The sequence below is a fragment of the Daphnia pulicaria genome, chromosome 4, assembly GCF_021234035.1.
Source record: "Daphnia pulicaria isolate SC F1-1A chromosome 4, SC_F0-13Bv2, whole genome shotgun sequence".
NCBI lineage: Eukaryota > Metazoa > Arthropoda > Branchiopoda > Diplostraca > Daphniidae > Daphnia > Daphnia pulicaria.
The window spans coordinates 19,750,910-19,773,476 of record NC_060916.1 but is presented as its reverse complement, the minus strand read 5'-3'; the positions used below and the strand labels follow the sequence as shown (position 1 = coordinate 19,773,476).

Below are 22,567 nucleotides of genomic sequence, written 5' to 3'. Positions count from 1 at the left end.
CGCAACCGATGGTGTCATTATTGATCAGTATTCTGATGACACAAATGGTCGAATCACCTTCCAACTACACTCTAAAACCAACCACTCTGACCAACAGGCTGCTATTGCAAACCTCAGTCACTGGACTTGTCGCACTGATCGATGGCTTTTTGATCAACACGTCATCCTCAACCTTTCTAAGTGTCTCTTCTTCTAAGCCGTCTCACCTCATCAAGACCAAAAACTTGCTCCTCTACCGTTGGAAATGGACTCCGGCATTCTTCAACCGTCTGCTGAAGTCAAACACCTTGGTGTAACTTTTGATTCTCATCTTTCGATGTCCTCCCACATTTACAATATTTGTCGGTCCTCTTTCTTTCACTTGTGGCGTATTGGCAAAGTTCGGCGCTTTCTTGATCCTCTTACTACTAAGTGCCTTGTTCAGTCTCTTGTCCTCTCTCGCGTTGACTATGCCTGTTCTCTCTTCGCTGGTCTTCCTGGCACTTTGCTCTCTAAGCTGCAGCGCGTGATAAACGCTTCCGCTCGTCTCATTCTTCGTGTGAGGAAGAGAGACAGCATTCGTTCCCATCTGCGCTCCCTTAATTGGCTCTGTGTCAACGACAGAATCACTTTTCGTATTGCCACCCTGACCTATCGCTGTTAAAATGGCTCCGCACCTCCTTACCTGACTCGTCTAATTATTCCTCTCGAAAACTCACGCAGCCTACGCTCATCTTCATCTGCTCTACTTCGCGTTCCTCGCACTCGCCATGTTAATCTTGGTGATCGATCTTTTGCAAAGGTCGCTTCCATCTGGAACCGACTCCCTCTTGCTGTTCGTAATGCCACCACACTCCCCAAGTTTTGTTCTCTTTTATTCAAGCACCTTTTCGATTGATGTGTCTTACGCTTTTTCTGTGACTCTTACTCTGACTGTACTTTCCGCGTCATTAGAACTTTATTTGGATAATGCGCGTTTAAATAAATCAAATCAAAATCGAATCAAATCTAAATCAAGGTCTCGTAAGTGGCTCCATTTCTGCTTCTCCTTTTCCCAATTCACGTTGAAATCGGCTCCTTTTAGCTCGGGAACTACGAGGGCGCGTTCCACATCAAAGAGTGGCTTTCTTGTTTTACACGGTGTAATTTGGCAACGTACGATACTTATCGGCGAGGAAGGTGCTGCTCCAAAAAATGCTCCGATCCTGCGTGGTATCGTCTTCCCTTTAAGCCCCAGCACGTCCGCGACTCTTCGAGTGATGAGTGTGGTGTTGCAGCCGGTATCTAACAGCGCCAGCACTGTTATGCTCCGAGGGCCGTTATGTACTTGTATCCAGACATACAGCGGTAGATCGATGGTTTTCTTCACGGCTCCGAGGCAGGCCGTGTCTGAATTCAGTTCTAGTCATTTTCGCGCTACTCGGTCTGCTCCGTGGAGCAGTGTATGATGATGCTGGCCGCAATTGGCTACACCACACGTCGCATCTGTTTTCCGGCACTCGTTACTGTTGTGGTTCCTCCCCAAACATCGGAAACAATTTTTAAGATCGTATACAGCTTGTGCTCGTTTAGTAGGTTCCATGCTGATAAACTTGGGGCATAATGCTAATCGGTGACCGGGTTCTAATTTACACAGGCCACATTTATTATTTCCGGGACGTTGATCTGCATCCTTTTCAGTTGGCTTTTGGTTAACGAAATTCACCGTCGGTTGAAACATTCCAAGGCGTGGTTTCGGTGCTGGGATCGGATTTCGCCTCAGCTGCCGGGCCATGTCTCGTACGTTTCTGGTGCTCATCAATTCTTCTTCTATCCAAATATCTAGGTCGCGGAGCGTAGGTACCTTTGGTAGCAGCTTATGCATTTTTCTTCCCCAGCGTGTTATCATTGATGGTGGTAGCTTATGGACTATCTCGGCCAATGCCACGCTTGAATTAAGCTCATGACCGTATCCAGCTGCTTCGAGCGTCGTTACCGCCCCGTGCAATTTTGCCGCAAACTCGTCGACTTCTTCACTTTCTCTTAGTGACGGGAGCTCCATGAGACTTCGTATGTAGCTTCTAACCACAAGGTGCGGATGTCCGTATTTCCGATGCAGTTCTTGGAGGGCATCACGGTAAGCCATCGGCGTCGTCAGTACTTGGCTCATCCCTATTCGTAATCGATTTTCCAGTCTTGAATGCAGCATTGCCAGGCGTTGGGCGTCAGAAGTGAAAACGTCGTGCACAATGCTCTTGAATGCTTGTATGAACATGGGCCAGTCTTTTGGGTCGCCTCCGAATAGTGGTAGGTTTGGTAGCATGGCCATGGTTACTAACTGCTGATTTTCTGCACCGGTGCTGACTTGGTTGAATGGCTGGTAGATCCAGGCATCGATTAGTACTCCTGAGTTTCTTCCTTCCGATGTCGATTGGTTGGGTGGATAACTCAGTGGTGTGATGTTCAACGGCGGCCCTTGGTTACTATTTTGTCCCGTCTTGGGCGTCGAATTTAGCGGTCCTCCCGGTTTCCCGCTTTCATCCGTCCGTTTACGCGCTATGGCCAACTCGGTCTCGATTGCTTGTTGTTCTCGTTGCGACCGTCTGCGAATATCTTCAACACGCCTTGCTTCTTCTATCCGGGAGTCTTCGAGATCGTCTTCCAGTTTTCTTTTCTTAGCGCGAAGCGTCGCTTCCAGCGTCCTTGGGCTCCTCGGGTTCACGATCGGCTCCTCTTCTTCGCCGCCAGTCTGGTCGTTCTCGTTTATTAGCCGCGTCATCTCGGCCAATTTTCTTCTATAGGCGGTGTCTAGATCTTGGGCCTATTTAGTCGCCTTTTCGTTCTCGTCTCCTTCGAAGGCCACCTTGTTGACGTACGTGGTGTGGTGTCGCATACACTCTTCGTATATTTCGGACAAATTCTCTCTGTGTACCATTAGCGCGGCTGACGGTCCTCTTCTTTCCACATGGGTGTCAATGGTTCCCAATAGTCGTGTGAACCTAGCCTTAGTTATCATTCACAGCTTCTTAATTACCTCCGGTTCTTGGCTTTCCTCTTCTAAATCTGACATGGTGTCGTTCCTGTTGATTTTGAACGTTTAGTGAATTTGTTTGCCTTAAGGCCTTACGATGATTGCGATTACCACTTTGGTTACTGACGACGAAGTGCTAGTTATCTCAAGAGGGTTTCTGGTACGACTGAGTTTCTCCGTTCAATGTTTCGTCTTGTTGTCTTGGACCTTTCTTCCTTTATCTATGTTCGTTCATTTAATTTGATTAGCCGATTACGAATTTGTTTTTCACGATTTGCTTTACCTTCGATTATTGTTAATTTGTTTTGTACGTCGATACTTCAGTAAGGCGACTTGAGTCCGTACGAGGGTGTTTTATCTCTCAATTCGCGCTTGGTTTACAGCTGTAGAAAGGTTTAGAATTATAACTACATGAATTTGATAGATTTGTGTGATGATTGATGCGACGCTAGGGTTTGATTTGATATAATATAAATTTGACGAAATATCTGTTTAAGTTTTTTTTTTTTTTTTTTACATGACAGAAAAATGGGTTTGGCTAAGTTACCATCAAGGCGAGATAATTTCCCTGTGACGCGAAAAACAACAAGGGACCAAGAAGGTATGGGAATACGGGCCAGAGGTATAAGGGAGGTATTAGGGACAAGATAAGGGCGGCTGGTGGGATCATTTTAGAGGAAGCCGCTTCTGACCCGGCAGAGAATTTGGCTACCCATCACATATTCACTTTAAGGAATAATGATATTCAAATTAGTTTGAGTTTCCCGTAGAGCCCGAAATTTCAATGTCAATGTCTACTTAATATCGTGATTGCTGATTGCCTAGTGCGATTTCTGCACTACGCGTATAAGCCTTATATGTTTAGTCCCTTGCCCAGCCTCTATGTGCTAATGGCTTCGCCTTTACCCTTAGCGCTTCCTTTAAGTATAGTTTATAAAGTTTCTCTGTGGAGCAATCCCAAATGTCAAGGCTATTTAAGTTATTACAAAACTACATTCCCAGTACTCTAGTACTTTACATGCCCGTCATTGTGTGTCCTAAACTCTAGAATAATACACGTTTATTACAGTCGCACAGTACCTTTGCTTGCCTTGCTGTCAGCGTTTGGGGCGTATCGTCTCAAATCTTGTATTGCGGGTTTGCCCGTCCCGGGTTTCGGCACCAAATGTTCCGTTTGGAACTTTAAAGAACACGTTGTTTAAACCGGCCGGGATATCGAGAAAATACACGAGACTTGATTTGCTTTAAACACTTTTATTCAACGTCTTTCTCTCTCCGTCTGACAGTAATCCACTCACTGTTCTGCCAGCCTCGATCCTTCCGCCCCCTTTTTTTGTCCGCTCCTCCGCGCCATTACCTCTCCTTCATTTACGCGTTGCCAGCTCGTTTTTATGGATCGGTTGATCCGTAACATCCTCTCTTTCATATGACTTGAGGACGTTTTCCTCTGATCTCAATCGTTGAAGGAGATTGTCGATTGTTCGTTCGTTGAGAGGTACACTGGCCCAAACCGACCTGACAACTCTGAATTTTTCTGGAAGGGTGGCTAGAGCCTTCGTCACCAACTGCATCTCGTCTAAAGGTTGACCAAGTTGTCTCAGCTTGTCCGAAACGCTTGTTAGCTTTTGAATATGTTTGGTCATGTCGTCATCTAGTGAGAGAGAGGACGTTAAGTATAACCTGGGTATTATCATCTTGCATTGTGTTAACGTACCAGCATGGTGAGTAAAGTCATAGAAGCTTTGCCACAGTAGATGTAGATTTTCAGCTGCTCTGAGTTGATATTGAGTGTCCAGTCTAGCCCACATGGCAGCTGCAGTCTCACATGAGTAGAGATTTTGCTTCATGGCTTTCGTCAGAGTTGTGAATATATAATTTCTGGCGGTGACATCCTTCAGGTGCCAAGCTTCAATTTCTGCAGCGTTGATAACAACCTGATTATCGTCCATTGCCTGTGATATAATAGGTGTTGATTAGTTTAGGTAATATATTTGTACATAGATCTCTCTTGATTAAAAGAGTTGCTATCATGATTGTGTACACGCTAATTACTGTATGCTGGAACAGTGTTGGGTAATCAGATTACATATGACTGTACATGTGTGTAGTTGAACACTTGTCAAGTGTCAAACATGTGTGGTCAACCGCTATAACAGTATCGAACATGTGTAAGTGTACATGTGTTTAGTGTAGCACTAATGTTGCATGGAACATGTGGATCGAACATGTGTAACTGTACATGTGAGTGATCTGAACATTCAAAAATAAGTATTTCAGATCGTTGGGATTACCTCTTCTGGGAGAGTGTGTCCAGCTCTTGCTTCCACAAGTTCAATCAGTCCCAATTGTTGGAACATCATGCGGAGTTCATAGCTCCACTCACGAAAGTTGGTGCCATCGAACTTGGGCACGTGATTGACATCCTTAAGGTGATTGTCAATTAAATTTCCGGCCATTTCACTTTAGAAAATGCGTATACCTGGGCCCATAACCTGTTGATGTTAGTTAGTGAAATGATATAACAATAGAGACAATGATTTAATACTAGTCAGTCTGTATTTGACGTACCTTCTGCTTCTAACTGTAAGATACCTTTTCTGTCTTTGTAAAAGACAAGCGACAAGAGTTCTGTCATACAGTACAATGTGACAAGAAGTGAGCGAGATACGAAGCAGTAGCAGCCGACAACAGATTAACATTTTGGACACCAGAGGGATAGAGGTATGAGTTAAAGCAAACAGATAGGGTTCAGCAACAGCGTGTGGGTTTGATAAACTTCAACAATTTCAACAAACACGTGAAAACGTACTATTTTACTCATTCCTTTTTTCACGCTCACCAAAATAACCCTTTTCGTACTGCTTGCTTACTACAACCCTCTTTTGCCCTTAGGGCCTTAAGGCGAAATACGAAAAGGGTGATTTTGGTGAGCGTCGTCTACAAATTCATCAGACATTAAGCTCCGCCCCTAAAAAATGGCTGAGAGCCCGTTTTGTAATGGGAGGCGCTTATTTGAACTTTGAATGATAAATACACATAGTTAGGTTCATTTAAAAAATACTATGAGAATCAGCGTAAAAAACTGATTCTAAACAGGTATGTTTAAAACAAATCGAAATTTCATGCAACGACCCTATTGAAAAATAAAAACTAAAGACGCGTAGCGCAATAAGACGCCATGTTAAAAGCGGCCAAAATTGGTACAGTGTACCAATTTCGTTGGTAGGAATTGTATATTCTTGAAATTCCCTTATTTACTTTTTATCGGTGTCTCAACTTAGGAAGGTGTTCGGCCTATACTAAAGCATGCGACATGAAGTGTCCCGAAAACCCACCATAAGCTCCTGCCTTGCCAATGTGGCATTCCGAAGCTGATGATGATACACCCAGCAAAGAAGAAACCGAAGCTATTGATGATATATTTTATGAAAACTATGCTCTTAACCTAAGAGTTATGTTCGCGATTTAAAGAATTTTTCTAAAAAAGGAAAGTAATCATATTTCGTGGAAATTTTTTGACTGTAGAAGAATGCTAGCAAGATTCGCTTCCTTTTCCCCTGCCATAACACTTTTCACAATGCTTTTGAATGAAGAATTTCTTGGGTTTAAAAACAAATTTTACCCATTGAGATAGAGCCTGTACGATCTTGGGAATAGCAAATGCTTTTCTCAAGTCCGTAGTGACCATAGACGTGTTTACTGAGCATTTCAATCCCTCGGGTACGATACTGACAACCCTATTGGAAGTGGAACAAATGGACGATAAAAATAGCCGAAATCTTTAAGAAATGGCAATAATTTTACCAAGTTGGATTCAGAAGTCTGGTCATCAGGGTGGATACAAAAGATGATGTAAACGACAAAGCTGCTGGCGGAAGGAAAAGAAAAACAATTCACCGAGTTGGTGGCGGAATTCAACCACTTGGTTAATTTGTTTATGAGTTCGCGTTACAAAAAGAATTTTAGGAACAAATCCATTATCAGATCCATAACCTATTTTATGAATTGAAATTATTTGAAAGAATATTTAACCTCCCTATTCAGGAATTGATTTTTACCAACTCCTTTTCCTTCGATCACAAATTGAGCTTCTACAGGTTCAACTCTTCCTTGTAAATTTTTACCCAGTCCTTTACCCGGTTTATAGCCCATCTAAAGGTACAGCGAAGAGACTATTATAAGTAAAATAGAGTAGGGCCTATGAATAAAAATAGACAAGTTTAAACTTTAAGAAGCATCTTTGAGCCCATTCCTCTAGTGTAATTTTCCCACTCGTCAATCTCCGTTGCCGTTGTTGTTTGAAAATCGAAATCAGCTTGAGCTTCTACTTGTTTTCCTGCCATGCGTTAAAAGTAAAACAAAACTTAAGTTTTTACTTATTAAGGATACGACTATTTTATACCTTTTTCCGCTTTCTGCCACGCTAGACTTGCGCACAGCAAAGCTAAGGTTTTTCCAGAGCCAGTAGGACTCTCCAAAAGGCAGTTGCGATTGCGCTGCAATCCTTTAATCACCTAATAATTGCAAGAAATACATTATATGTAATTAGAGCTAAAAGGTAATGACCATCTAGGAAACTTAAATTGATTACTTTTTCCATCATGGCAATCTGAGAGGGATAAGCCTTTGCTGAAAACTCCAAGATTCAGCATTTCAAGCCATATTTTTGAACTCCAGAATTACCATAAAAACACAAGCAGCACCGACCAATCTGCTCTACATCAGTGTCTGTTGGTATAATCGAACAATGTGGGTTAGACGCCTTCGCCACAGGAAAGTGTGGGTGCTTACCAACGAGATAATCAACGAAAGGAAGTTGATCTGAAATAGAAGCTGCAAATAGCGGAGGCACGTCTAAAAATCTCTTCTGTTTATCTAGTGAGTAATTTCCAGTAATTGTGACAACTGATCCTTGATCGACCAGATCCTTCAGTTTAGTAAGGTTTTGGTTTTAAACTTGAACCAGAAGCGAGTCCATCTGTCTATTCTCTGGGAGATGTCTTTCAAATTCAGGTGTGGTATCTTCCTCAGGTCTGGTTCCAGAATCCATAATTGTGCTTCAGGTTGGTTGTATCCTCTGAAGTCTGCCCTGTTCTTAGAAGTTCTAAGTAAAAATACAATGAAAAATATAAGACAATTATCAATAAATACCTGCTAACACGATGGAAAATTGAACGCACTGCACGCCACGCCAACGTGTTAAAACCATTTTTTAATTACAAGATGTTTAAATCAATGTCCAATACACCATTTCAAGTCTATTGAATCAATAAATTCATAGAGCAAATCATAAACAAAAATTTTTAGAAAAACGCACATCACAGCAATTGAATTTTTAAAAATTATTCAAGTTATTTGAGTTCTATTGTCGGGTAGTGGATTTCTATTGTCAAGCACTTGAGTTCTGCATAGCATAGCACGCCAGAGCACGCCAGAGCACGCCAGAGCACGCCAGTGCACGCCAGAGCACGCCAGAGCACGCCAGAGCACGCCAGTGCACGCCAGTGCACGCAAGAGCACGCCAATGCACGCCAGAGCACGCCAGAGCACGCAATTGCACGCCAGAGCACGCCAGAGCACGCTAGTGCACGCCAGTTCACGCCAGTGCACGCAAGAGCACGCCAGTGCACGCAAGAGCACGCCAGTGCACGCAAGAGCACGCCAGAGCACGCCAGTGCACGCCAGTGCACGCCAGATCACGCCAGTGCACCCCAGTGAACAGCTCAGCACTTGAAGTTGCTATAACATTTATTTCACTTGTTAAAACCATTTTTTAATTACAGGATGTGTAAATCAATGTCCAATACACAATTTCAAGTCTATTGAATCAATAAATTTATAGAGCAATTCATGAACAAAAAGTTTTAGATAAATGCACATCAAAGCACTTGAATTTTTAAAAATTATTCAAGTTATTTGAGTTATATTGTCGGGTAGTGATTTTCTATTGTCGGGCACTTAAGTTCTGCACAGCAGAGCACAGCAGAGCACGCCAGAGAACGCCAGAGTACGCCAGAGCACGCCAAAGCACGCCAGAGCACGCCAGTGCACGCCAGAGCACGCCAGTGCACGCCAGAGCACGTCAGAGCACGTCAGAGCACGCCAGATCACGCCAGTGCACGCCAGAGAAAGGCTCAGCACTTACAGTTGATATAATATTTATTTCACTTGTTAAAACCATTTTTTAATTACAGGATGTGTAAATCAATGTCCAATACACCATTTCAAGTCTATTGAATCAATAAATTCATAGAGCAAATCATGAACAAAAAGTTTAAGAAAAACGCACATCACAGAAATAGAATTTTTAAAAATTATTCAAGTTATTTGAGTTCTATTGTCTGGTAGTGGATTTCTATTGTCAAGCACTTAAGTTCTGCATAGCAGAGCACGCCAGAGCACGCCAGAGCACGCCAAAGCAAGCCAGAGCACGCCTGTGCACGCCAGTGCAAGCCAGAGCAAGCCAGTGCACGCCAGAGCACGCCAATGCACGCCAGTCTACGCCAGAGCATGCCAGTGCACGCCAGAGCACGCCAAAGCACGCCATTGCACGCCAGAGCACGCCAGTGCACGCCAGAGCATGCTAGTGCACGCCAGTGCACGCCAGAGCACGCCAATTCACACCAGAGCACGCCAGTGCACACCAGAGCACGCCAGAGCACGCCAGTGCACGCCAGAGCACGCCAGTGCACGCCAGAGCAAGCCAGTGCACGCCAGAGCACGCCAGAGCACGCCAGAGCACGCCAGTGCACGCCAGAGCACGCCAGAGCACGCCAGAGCACGCCAGTGCACGCCAGAGCAAGCTAGTGCACGCCAGAGCAAGCTAGTGCACGCCAGAGCACGCCAGAGCACGCCAGAGCACACCAAAGCACGCCAGAGCACGCCTGTGCACGCCAGTGCACGCCAGTGCACGCCAGAGCAAGCCAGTGCACGCCAGAGCACGCCAGTGCACGCCAGAGCAAGCCAGTGCACGCCAGAGCACGCCAGAGCACGCCAGTGCACGCCAGAGCACGCCAGAGCACGCCAGAGCACGCCAGTGCACGCCAGAGCAAGCTAGTGCACGCCAGAGCACGCCAGAGCACGCCAGAGCACGCCAATAAACACCTGAGCACGCCAGTGCACGCCAGAGCACGTCAGTTTACGCCAGAGCAAGCCAGTGCACAACAGAGCACGCCAGTGCACGCCAGAGCAAGCCAATGCACGCTAGTGTACGCAAGAGAACGCCAGTGTGCGCCAGTGTACAATTCGCAATTGGCCGTGATGTTAACTTCCCCATCAACAAAATATTAGGGGCGGTCCCAGACCCAGTCCCTTCTGCTAATTATGTTGATTCCCTTTTAGAGAGGCTTCGTTATAGTTTTCAACGAGCCCATGAGCATAACAAAAAAGCACGGGAACAACAGAGGGAGCAATATAATAAGCGGGCTAAACTTTTTAATTACAAGCCGGGTGATAGAGTTTTATTAGATGTACGAGTAGTTCAAAAAGGCGATAATAGAAAATTTACTTCAAAATTTAAGGGCTCATATAGAGTGATCAAAGTAAATAAAAATCGAACGGTCGAAATAGCCGATAGTTCATTTAAAGCCCAACTTGTACACTGTAATTGACTGAAACCGTTATATGAAACTATGTTATGGACGGATGAAGCTATGCCTCCAATAGAGTCAACAATCGATCCGACTGTACGCTCACGAAAAAATTTAGTCACTCAGCCTAATTGTAATTCTGATGAAGAAGCTGATGACGAAAGGGATGGATTGAATAATATTGACTCTGATTCCCCTGACGAAATGGATGATCCCCCTTTACTTAATAAAGCTGCTAAAAATCCTGATCGTATTGAGATTTCTCTCCCAAATCTCGACTCAATTGTACGAAATGATTCCCCAATGAATGTTCCCAATCCTCGCCCTTTATCTACCATTGTTACCATTATTGAAAAAGAAACTGCTCTGCAACCAACTGAACTTCCCCGCCTACGATCGCGATCGGCTATCAAGCCGAGGCAGCGTTTAATTACGGAAGTTTAGTGGAAATGCGGTGTTTCGAAGAAAACGTATGATTCTATAAAAAAAGACAAAAAAACATAGGCGTGTTTCATGTACAAAGTAAAAATATATGTGTACGGAGAATCATTTGTTATATTCCCAAATCGAAATTTCAAAGATAAATAACATGCGCGATATTACAAAAATATGTCCCTTTTTGTCACCTTGTTCTTTTCTCTCTCTGTCTCTCTCTCTTTTCCTCTTACTATTTTTTACTTACTTATTTATTATTACTTATTCCTATACTTAAAATTCCTTAACTTACAACTACGCTGCATATGTTAAACGCGTATTCCATTAATCCCAAATCATGTTGCTCCTCATCATTATTAACTGTTCATCAATGAAAACGATTTAATTTGCATCATCCGAAGAACAACGTCACATCAAACATGCGCAAGTAGTGCCAACAGCACCGGATGTGTCAACTATTCAATACGCACTCATTCCTGTCAATTTTACTATTGAAATCACTATTTGTGGCGCACAGCCTCGTTTCAAAAAATTTTACTGTCAGCCGCACCGGATGGAAGTTAACTACTTTCACTCCTTGTTATTGGACTACGGGGACCGTGAATTTTAATGACTGTCTACATTCGTATCGCAATCACACCTGGGAGCTAGTTGAAACTTCAATCGTAGTCCCTCAACGTGATCTTGCCGACATTTTTCGCTATACTGACGTCAACTTTTTCGAATATCAGCAAAAAGCAAATCCTGCATATGCTGACACACAATCAAGTCCGATGGATATTATTGCCGATCTCACGGCCTCAATCAACGAACATTCGGCGAAAGATTCTACTCAAGATACTACTATTGGCGCATCAAATGTTATTGTCGCTACGGTGGAAAAAACCAATTCTACATTCCAAAATTTCAAAAACTTTATGCACATTTGTGTCATCGTTCTCTTTCTCTCGTTGGGTGCCGCCATCTGTCTTGTGACAAAATGTTTCGGGGAAGCGCATTTCTTAGCATTCTTGCATAAGAAATTCAAATCAACCGAAGGTTCTATATATTTGGATCACTCCGAATATGACGAGGCTCCTGTTTAGATTCCGTGACGTAATCTCATAGGGCCGGGAGCGATGTAACAGAACGCTCGGCTCACTCCCGTATCTGTTCCCTTTTTCCTGCTGCAAAACAATCGCCAAATCTGACTACTAGATGTCAGCGCCAACCGCGCTTATTCCACCAGAAGCGATTTATCAAGAAGCGCAAAAGCAAGACTCAACCGGGCGACAAGAGCGCGTTTAACTTTAATTACATTTTTCTCTTATTCCCTTACCTTTTATCTTTTACTCCACTACATTTTACTTCATGTTTTTCTCTTATCCCTTTAACCTTATCTTTTATTATATTTTGTGACTCATTTTACCCTTCTCGGAACTCTAGAAATAGTTGTTATATAACCTTTGTCGGTCTCGTCTGAACTTGGTTTTTGCCTCTTTTTGGCAAGGTCGGGCAGGATTATATAACTTTTTAACTTGTCTGAACCTGTTTTTCCCTATGCCTTGCGTGTTAAAAAACGCAGCCGGCATGAGTATATAAACCCGATGTAAAAGCTATTCTGTCTCCGCACTCCTATACCGCAGCTCGGCCGCACTTCTCTCTCTCATTTTACCCGTAACTTACCGAGGCGTTCGCTCCTCTTTTCGTACTGTTTTGTATTAAATTCAATTCCATTTAAGTGTTGTCAAATCTTCTTTAAACTAGTATCGACCCTTTACTAGTTCATCACCTAGCCTGACGCTCGACCGCCGCCTACCATTTGTACTCAAGTAAATTGTCGCTATCGTTTATTCTTGTATAATTTATATTAGGCCTATTGTTCTGTCTTACTAGTAAAAATACACGGGTTAAACCAAAATCGTTCATGTTTGTCTTCATCATTTGTGCCATAACATTGTGAGTAAATTCGCCTCTTTAGTTATTAAGTATCTTCGTATTGGTGACACAATGATTGTGTTGGGTCAACCTTTACAGTACCACAGCCGTCAGAGCGCCCATAGTGGCCTGACGGTGCAATAGCTTTTGCATGTTCGACGACGTGTGGTTTGCATGGGGTGCCGAAAAGGTTGAAGTTGGTGCCGAAACGATCGAAATTGGTGCCGAAACGGTCAAATTTGGTGCCGAAATGGACAATATTTTTTCATAATCGAGGAAGTGTGGTTTGCATCGGGTGCCGAAAACGACGAAATCGAAGTGCCGAAAAAAAGTGCCGAAACTGGTGGACACCCACTATTTGATACTATTTGACAGATAAAGAATAAATAATGCCTCTTTCCCTATTTCTGTCTTTTTTGGTATAAACGCGCGAATATCCGAAATATCCTAAATGGTTGGCCAATTATTAATATCATGTTATAATAGACAAATTCATTTTCAATAATTTGTTAACCCTCTCTTCGAATACTCAATTTCTACATACTCGAGCAGACCAGGTTTTATAACAATTTTGTGATTCATATTTAATAATTTGTTAAGTCTCTTTTCGAATAATCAATTTCTACCTACTTTAGCAGACCAGGTCTCGTAATTATTATGTGTATTTCTCGAAAAATAAATCGATGTTACCGACTATCTTAACAGACCAGGTTCTGTGAACAGCCTCCTTTTCCGCCACCATCAAGTTAGACCAGGTGTCAAAGCAATAGGTTTCCTCAACTTAATGATGGCTGTTGCCTAAGCCAGTTGCGCATACGTGTGTTCCGCGCGATCTATATACCGTCTGCTAGACTTTATCTTTACATAGTTCGCGTCATCTCTTATACACATCTCTCCTTGTCTCCGACCGGTTTATATTTTATGTTACCCCTAACGATTTATTTCATCTTGAATCAATCTGCTTTAACAATTAAAGAGAAGGATTTTGAGCGATTAGACTTGCAAATTGTTCATTACAATCAGCCTGCACTTGTCACCGTGTACAAAGATCCTGAGACACAGCAAGAGAAGGTCTAAATTCTTATTTCTCTACCAGAAGGCTCATCCGACGTAAAATTCTCTTTGGTTGGCAACGGCCCTGGTTCTTCAACCGCCCATATGCAGTTCGCAATCGCAACCGCCCAAGACATAGTTTGTCCCCTAGTGATGTACGATATTGATTCGTTGTTTGCCAAAGTTAGTATAAGAAACGAAAAAAATCTCTGAGTTTCACCCCCAAAAAATGCATTGAAATATTAATTGGAAAGCAACCGTGATTCGGTGGATTCTATTCCCCAAGGATTTATATTGAGATTCCCCTTACCATCCCAGTCCAGACGGCTAAAAATTCGTATAAATTTATTGGGGGTAAAAAGCCTGACGGGAGTATGTTTGTCAAGGCAGATCTAACTGCGTACCAAAATACTTTCAGTGTGAAAAAATCTGACATGAGACTTCCTTTTGTCGAGATTTAAAAAAATGGTTTTTGTCAAAGTCAAATTGTAACTATTCCCAAATTAAATTAAAAGAGTTCAAGCATTTTTTTATTATCTTTTTTTAAATTGAATTGTGTTCTGGCAGCTTTTTACCGCAGCTTCAAACTCTGTATTTTAGTATCAGTGTAAAAAAAAACAAAAAAACAAAAACAACAGATACTTTCAAAGGTTGGGTTACCTTAGGCAACCTAACGTTAAACTGACAATAAAATATTGTAATTTTTTAATGAAGGAGACAACTGCGCTAGAATGTCATTATTTTTAAATATATGAAAAATATGAAACAAAGATTTTCATTGCCACAGTATAGAACAAAAATCTTAATAGAATTTCATCTAGTAGTCAACTGGTAATTGGGCAAATTCAAGACCATTGTGACACCCTAAGAACACTAGACCCGCAATTAAGCGCAATCGATGGGTCAATTTTTATAAGTAATGCTGGACTTGTCTGTCACCAACAACGTCTTCCAGCCACCAGGTGAAAATTTAAGTGTACAGAAGTTGATTTTTCGCCCGCAGGAAGGAGCGTTAGTTACAGGAAACCGGGTTGTTTCTGTCGCCAAGCTCTTGCAACACAGAAAAAATTGAATTAAAAACTAATTTGCGGCTATTTGCTAGCGAAATTCATAACTTGGATGAAGCATTGACAAATTTGCTATCAGCTTTCTGTGATAAAAAAAATTGATAACAATCAATACATGAACAAAAAAATACATAATTATTCATACTGCAACTGAAACTGCAACTAAAGATCCATTCTCACGTGCAGTAACAATATCAGCAAAAGAAGAAATCCATATCGGCACAGTTTCTCATGCATTTATTATTATTATATTTATTATTATTATTATATTTAACATTTATATAGCGCCCTGTAACAAGACTTGATCAAAGGCGCTAACATTTTCATGGCCAGGGAAACAGTACAGTTTTGAATCAGCGGGGACAGTTAAACAGATGGGTTTTTAGGGCGGATTTAAAAGTTGAGAGTGACTCCTTGGTTCTAATATTCGGTGGCAGGCTGTTCCAAAGGACCGGCCCAACTCTGCAGAAAGCACGATCCCCATAGTGAGCTGTTCTTGTTTTCGGCACCAACAGATGTTTTGCACCTGCCGACCTGGTCAGTACCGTCGAGTCGCGCAGCTTCACCAAGTCGGCAAGGTACTGTGGCGCCAATCCGTGCAGACAGCGGTAGACTAGTACCAGGACCTTGAATTCAATTCTCCTCTTAACCGGCAGCCAGTGCAGGTCTCTCAGATGACGAGTGATGTGCTCTCGCCTTCCAAGGCGCAGAATTAGCCTAGCCGCTGAATTTTGTACTCTCTGCAGCTTTCCAATCACACTCTCTGGCAGGCCGACTAGTAGAGCGTTGCAGTAATCGATAGTCGATATCATCAGCGCTTGTACCAGCGTCCGTGTTGCGTTGATGTCCAGATATCTCCTGATTCTGGCAATATTTTTGATCTGATTGATCCCCCTTCAGGAGATTAAAGCTAGTATAAAGCTCGTTGTCATCCGCATAAGTATGTAGATTGATCTCATGCCTACTCACGACATCATGAACAGGACTCAGATGAGCGGTGAAAATTGTCGGGCCGAGTACTGAGCCTTGTGGCACACCCGACATTAAAGGCAGCGGCTCAGATTTCACACCGCACACACTGACGGACTGAGTTCGTTCGCTTAAATACGATTGGAACCACTGAAGGGCAGAGCCAGTTATCGAGAAGCGATTCTTGAGTCTCTCCAGTAAGGCTGTATGGTCTACTGTATCAAATGCCGCGCTCAGGTCAAGCAGCATTAATACTGAGCCATAGCCCCCGTCCGCAGCCATGAGCAGGTCGTTCACAACTTTCACCAAAGCCGTCTCCGTCGAGTGATACACTCTATAGGCTGATTGCGTCGGGGCCATTCGCCCCCCGTCAGTTAGGTGCACATTCAGCCTTTTAACAGCGATCCTCTCCAGAAGTTTGCCGATGAAGGGAAGATTTGATACTGGACGGTAGCTCGAGAGTAGTTCAGGGTTCAATGTCGACTTTTTCAGAAGCGGCGGAATGAGTGCCTGTTTTAGCTCCACTGGGACAAATCCAGATTACAGGGAGTCATTTATCATTCGAGTAAGCGATGGTGACAAAATGCCCACCATTCGTTTCAATAGAGACGTTGGAGTGGGGTCCAGGGAGCAGGACTTAGTTGGTGACGAACCAATTGTCAAGGCTACATCTTCCACCGAGACCGGCGTGAACTCTTCCATCTGTAATCCTTCTGACTGCTCTTGGTCGTCCGGAAACTCACGTTCATTAACTGCTCCGTCAGTCCAGTACGCCCCGAACTGGTTCAGGATTGCATTAAGGGATTCATGACTAGGTAACGTTAGTCCACGCTGCCGCCCAAGCATTCGGTTCACCACTTTAAATAGCGCACGCTGGTCTTTTCCACATTCACTTTTACGCGAGCTGTAATAGCTGATTTTTGCAGTTCTGATGGCTTCCGACAAGCGGTCACGCATCCCGCAGAGGATCTGTTTGTCGATTTCCAGTTGACGGCTCCTCCAACGACGTTCAGCTGCTCTACTACTTCTCCTTGCCGCCTTAATCTCATCATTGAACCAAGGGTTCAGTGGACGTACAACTATTGTCTTCGACCTTGGTGGGAGTTGTTTATCCAAGCAGGAAATGATACCAGAGTTGTATTGCCGCACTAGTTCATCACATGATTCAGCAGGCTCGCATACAAATGGCAGTTTGGCAACATCTTCTGCGAATGCCTCGTAGTCAATGGTTTTGAATGGGCGATAAGATATCTTCTTTGTCGGGAGAATGGGGCGGGACAATCTGAGCACGCACTCGATTGCAAAATGATCACTGAACAGGCCACCTACTTCCGCCGAAAGAATCAGGTTGTCCGATTTCCGTGATAGTACCAGATCAATGACGCCACCACGTATGTGCGTCACTTGCGAGACATGCTGCACGAGACCAAAGGATTCAAAGAGGTCCGAAAGACCCCGAGAGTACACATCTTGACTCTCGCCCCCCAGCATGTTGATGTTGAAATCACCAGTGATCAGCAGTTTCTCCTCCGAAACAATTATCATCTCGAGAAGTTCCGAAAATTGTTCGATAAAGACTGCTTTACTTTCCTTGGGTGGGCGGTATATGATCACTTGTCTAATTGTTGTTGACTTCACGGAAAAAGATACATCCATGTATTCAAACGAGGAGAAGGTGGTATTCTGGCGCTGGGTAAGTCTGATCGAATCTCTGTAAAGGAGAGCAATTCCTCCACCTTTTGTTGGTCCTCCCCGGGGTTTGTGTACTGCCGTGAAACCATCCGGACAGATAGAGAGTAGTTCCTCATTAGTCGATAGCCAGGTCTCTGTTACAGCCATGATGTCCAAGTTCGAATGTAGAATTAAATCAAGGACCCGTCCGCCTTTCTTGAGCACCGATTGTGCATTGATCAGGGCATATCTGGGGTAGCATTTGTTGGATTGCGCCCGACGTGCGTCAACGCCCGCCCGACAGCCTCTCTGTGTTGGATGCGCGCGTAGCACACATTGTTTGATCACCTTGAGGTAATTGAGCGGCAGCCGGGGGGCTACTTGTGGGGAATGGGCAATTGCCACTAGCGCTTGTTTGGTGTATGACAACAGTGACATAATGCTGAGATGGCCGTCACTCTAAAAACTCACAATAATTCACGATAACTAGACCAAACTAGTCAGGTGATGCCGCAAAACTGACCACTGAGCACTCATCAACATTTAAAAACTCGTTAAACTCCACAATTAACCGTCCAAGTACACAAAAAGTACAGTTTTTGATGGAACCGATGAAACTCGTGCAGCCACCAGGGCGCAGCAGACGAAGTATTTACAAATTCCAAAAACTGTACAAGGTATGCTGGAAGCGAAAATAAAGCCTGAAGGGTTGTGTTTACGTAACAAGTGTTACACAGTTATTCAACCTAAGACAGTAATGCACTAAGGAGAATTGTGAGAAATTTAAAATGAAACTTACCATATCTCGTACGGTTTGAGAACGTGTACGTTTTTGTGCAAAAACTATGTCTCACAAATCATAAACATAACATCTAGTGGTCTATCTAGTAAGAATTAATGAATAAAAAAGATGATTAAGAACATCACCATGATCTTTATTGAACGTCCTCAATAGTCAAGAAAGTGACGCAAATGAAGATAAATTGTATAAAAAAAACTATCGGGGAACTTTGATATTATTTTGTAACATTTCACAAGAAACAGTTTCAGACAGAACCCCTCCTTATTATTTAAAATCAAATGCTCTATAAAGTTAAGTGAATACACTGATTGGAAACTGTAAAATAATATTTATTTAATAAATTTTCCTGCATGGAAGCATTTGTTTGGCCAAAAAAGGCCAAAGAGTTGGTTCAGCATTTTCAGATGCAATGTTTCCTCCGAACCACTTTCTACCAACAAAAATTATTAAACGTAATGCTGCAATTACATCTGCTATTATACCTGTCTCATTTATACACAATAGCAATATTCGTATTAGCAATTGCTTTGAGTTTACTAAACTTTTCTAAGCATCTTTAACACCATGAATTGGTTCATTGTGACAGGATTGTTCCAATGCTTCCAAAATTTTTGTCCAAGCAAGATTTTTTTGTTCTCCCTAGACCAATTACCAGCAGCAAAAATTAAGTTTACATTAAAGTCATAAAAGTAACACCATTTTAGTTCACTTTCTTGCGACAATACCATCAAAAAGTTTATATTTGAAATAACTACCTCTTCTCTTTTATTGCTGGGGCGTGCAAGCCCTACTAACACAGCGATGTACCATGGATATGACTGCAGCGTACTCCCAAGGATAAGGGAGATACAAACAGCATATCCATGGAATGCTTCATGTTGATCCTTATTTCCCCTTCCCCGCTCGTACCATTTGTATGTCCCTTGGATATACCGGTTTGCGTATACATAGTATCCTTATATTGCATCCATCTCTGAATATGATTTTTGTTAGAAATAAAAAATAAAAGTCTCACCCCAGATTTGAACTGCAGACGTTCAGTTCTATAGCTCTCCTCTCTCACCTGACCAACTGTTCATACTATATTTGAACAAAAGTTTGGGAGTAATGGAAATTGAGATATTTTTTAGCAGTTTCATCCACAGTGTACCTAATATGGTTATACTGTGATGCACATTCTGTGTATGTACCAAATGGTATCACAACAAAATCATACCCCCGGGTATATTACTTTGACGTACAATCAGTATATTAATGAATATACGCTGGTGGATCTACGATGAATATTCTTTATTTGATCCCATCCTAGATCCGAATAAATTTATACCCACGCTATACTACCGCCCCCCAATTGCGACCTGGATCTATTCATCCCATATTTACCTACATCTTACATCAAGTGGATGGGCCGTGTTAGTAGGGATCGAAGCAATCATAACACGTATATCGTCTGCTCTTCTTGACACACTTGTTATGCGTCCAATTTGGACACTTTACACATTTAATCCATTTCTCAATAGAAACATTTTCAAGCCAGGACTCTTGACAGACGACGCACCACACATTTTCATCATTCTGTGCATCGTTAGGCCGAACAGCTGGTTTCTTTACCTTTTTTTGGTGTTTTTTTTTGCTTATAAGTTGTCCTATAACCAATAATTCTTCTCCTCAACGAAGGGTTTTTCTTTGCAAGAGTGGTCATTTGTTCCTCTTCAAGTCGTTTTTTAACTGTTGAATCAGTGAGGATTGTCGAGTTGAACTCCTTGGCGCGGCTTTTGGGAAAGGTCGAATGTCTTCCAGGACGTCCAGTTTATTGGCTCCATCAGAGAGACAGGTGATATCGGGTAAATAAAAATTCTAAAGAAATATGCAATATTGATCATTAGTTTAACTGATGAAAATGAAATATAAAAGTATTCTTACTTGGCCCTCAGTCAAAGTAATTTCGTTTGAATCATCGTCAACTGGCACATTTTCGCCAGGACTGTGTGGCTCTCGATTGTTGACTTGCACAGCATCTACGACAGGACTAGTTGGTTGACTCAGTTGTGGTTGGATGTGGTCTAGAGTTGGAGGTTGTGGTTGGATGTCGTCTAGAGTGGGAGCAGGTTGATCTGTCACGAAGGATGGGGCAAAATCGAAATCATTTTCAAAGATGAATCGATTAAATGGCACTAGGCCAGAGACTCTGAATCCTGACATTATGTTACAGGGCGTTGTCACTTACGGGAATGATTTTACCACAAGTCATGCAATATCATTGATTGTCATTGATTTCGAAGAATTATCTCGCATCCAGTTAGTTACAAACGAGTTGAAATATCTTTTCAACGGCCCAAATATTCTCCTGTGCAAAGGCTGGAGCTTGTGAGAACAATGTGGCGGGAAGGATATCATCACTATTCCATTATCCTTGGCAATATTCAGAACATCAATGGATAGATGAGAACTATGATTGTCCAGAAAAAGTTCAACCTTGTTGTTCTTAGTTGGCCGGACATGGCGGATGAAATGATTCATGAACTGAACGAAATCCCCATTTGTCACCCAACTGGATTTGTTAGCTGATCCCGCAGAGCCGAGAGGAGCACCATTCATAAAATGATTCTTGAAACGAACCCTGCAATACAAAAGGGATTAATAGGAATAAATCATTCAGATTACAAATGGTGTAACTTATCTTGGGAAGACAAAATATGGTGACATGGCAGTTCCACCAGAACTAACTGCTACACAAACTGTTACGAGAGCGCCACGCTCAGCAGAGGTTATTGAACCTATTTGCTTTTTACCTCGCGTGGCTAAAACTCCGTCTGGTCTATGAACAGTATTGAAACCTATTTCGTCAGCGTTGTAGAAACTGGTTTCAGGAATTCCCCTTTCCTTGAGATTTTTGACAAGATCAAAGAATTCTCCTACGTTATGACGATTGAAACTTGTAGCTCGGCTGAGGGATGTAGCTTGTTGCTTTCTGATGCACAGTTGAGGATTCTGTTTTAAAAGCTAGCCAGCTAGTCAGCAAGTCCTTCCCCGTTGTCAAATTCTTCGTCCAGTTTTGAGGGCATTTCAACTGAAGTTTGGTAGCAAAATCATATGCCAATTTTCTGGTATCCTTAGTCGTGAGAACAAAAAAGATGTCACTTGACCTTTTCAAATACTTGACGAGTAATTTTTCATGTGGATCAGTAAAAACCTGGAAAGAATGTAGACGATTACTATGTGAAAGGATGAATGGAACATCAAAAGACACTCACCTTCCAGTTTTTTATAGCCTCCCAAGGAAATTTCGAATTGAAGCTTAAAAATCTCAATTGTTTTGGTCTTTTTCAAATACCTCAAAAGTATCTACGTGGAATCGAGAATTTGAGTGAAAGACTAGTCACAGTTTGATTTTGCAACAATATTTCATGGACAGCTGTTACAATATGACCTGGTGGATAATCCACACGTTCGGTCTTACGAATATAATTTCTAACCATCGTTAAAAGAATCTAATTGCAAGGTAAAATGAAAAATGACACTTACGATTTGAGATCCTTTTGCAGCCATATATATTGACATTTTGCCCCATGTTGCACTTTCTCCACACAGGGGTGTCTACGCATTATTAGTATTTAACAGTTAAAAATAACTAGAAAAATAAAACAAACACCACTGAATAATAAGAAATAAAATTTTCTAACATAATCATACATTTTTTAAAATTTTCGCCATAGGTAAAGGTTAATACAACTAATTTACATTCACCAATTCTTAAAACGGAAAATTTAAAAAATTAATTTATTTGTTATCTTTCAAACCGTTAGTAATACAAAATCCAAACTTTAAATATTAATGTGCGTTCCTATAACGCATATACGGTTAAAAAATGGAAATTTTTATTGACAAATAACATAATATTTAAATATGAGCTACCTGCCCCCAGGCCGTATAGCCCCACTCTCCCCTAATTACGTTACGGCAACATTACAACATAGAAAGTACGAAACAGAAATTAAATGTCTACGAAACAACCCAAAAAGCTTGGAAAATAAAATAGAACACCTAGAATATCGCATACACGATTTAAAAGCAA

General features: G+C 42.2%; 1 protein-coding gene across 1 annotated transcript; it reads right to left on the bottom strand.

The window, feature by feature from the left end:
* Positions 1-15,767: 15,767 nt before the first annotated feature.
* Positions 15,768-17,858, bottom strand: LOC124337825. Its single transcript, XM_046791839.1, has 2 exons — positions 16,673-17,858; positions 15,768-16,543 (listed from the first exon to the last, which is right to left on the bottom strand). Exons 1-2 carry the CDS (start codon positions 17,856-17,858, stop codon positions 15,768-15,770), a joined length of 1,962 nt encoding a protein of 653 aa, XP_046647795.1.
* Positions 17,859-22,567: the final 4,709 nt, after the last annotated feature.

What these genes read in the sequence shown, in the direction of transcription:
- LOC124337825 (XM_046791839.1), bottom strand. Translation starts at nt 17,858, where the DNA reads ATGGCTGTAACAGAGACCTGGCTATCGACTAATGAGGAACTACTCTCT. An exon ending in AGATGTAGCCTTGACAATTG is followed by an intron (nt 16,544 to 16,672) that starts GTTCGTCACCAA and finishes GATTTGTCCCAG; the next exon opens with TGGAGCTAAAACAGGCACTC.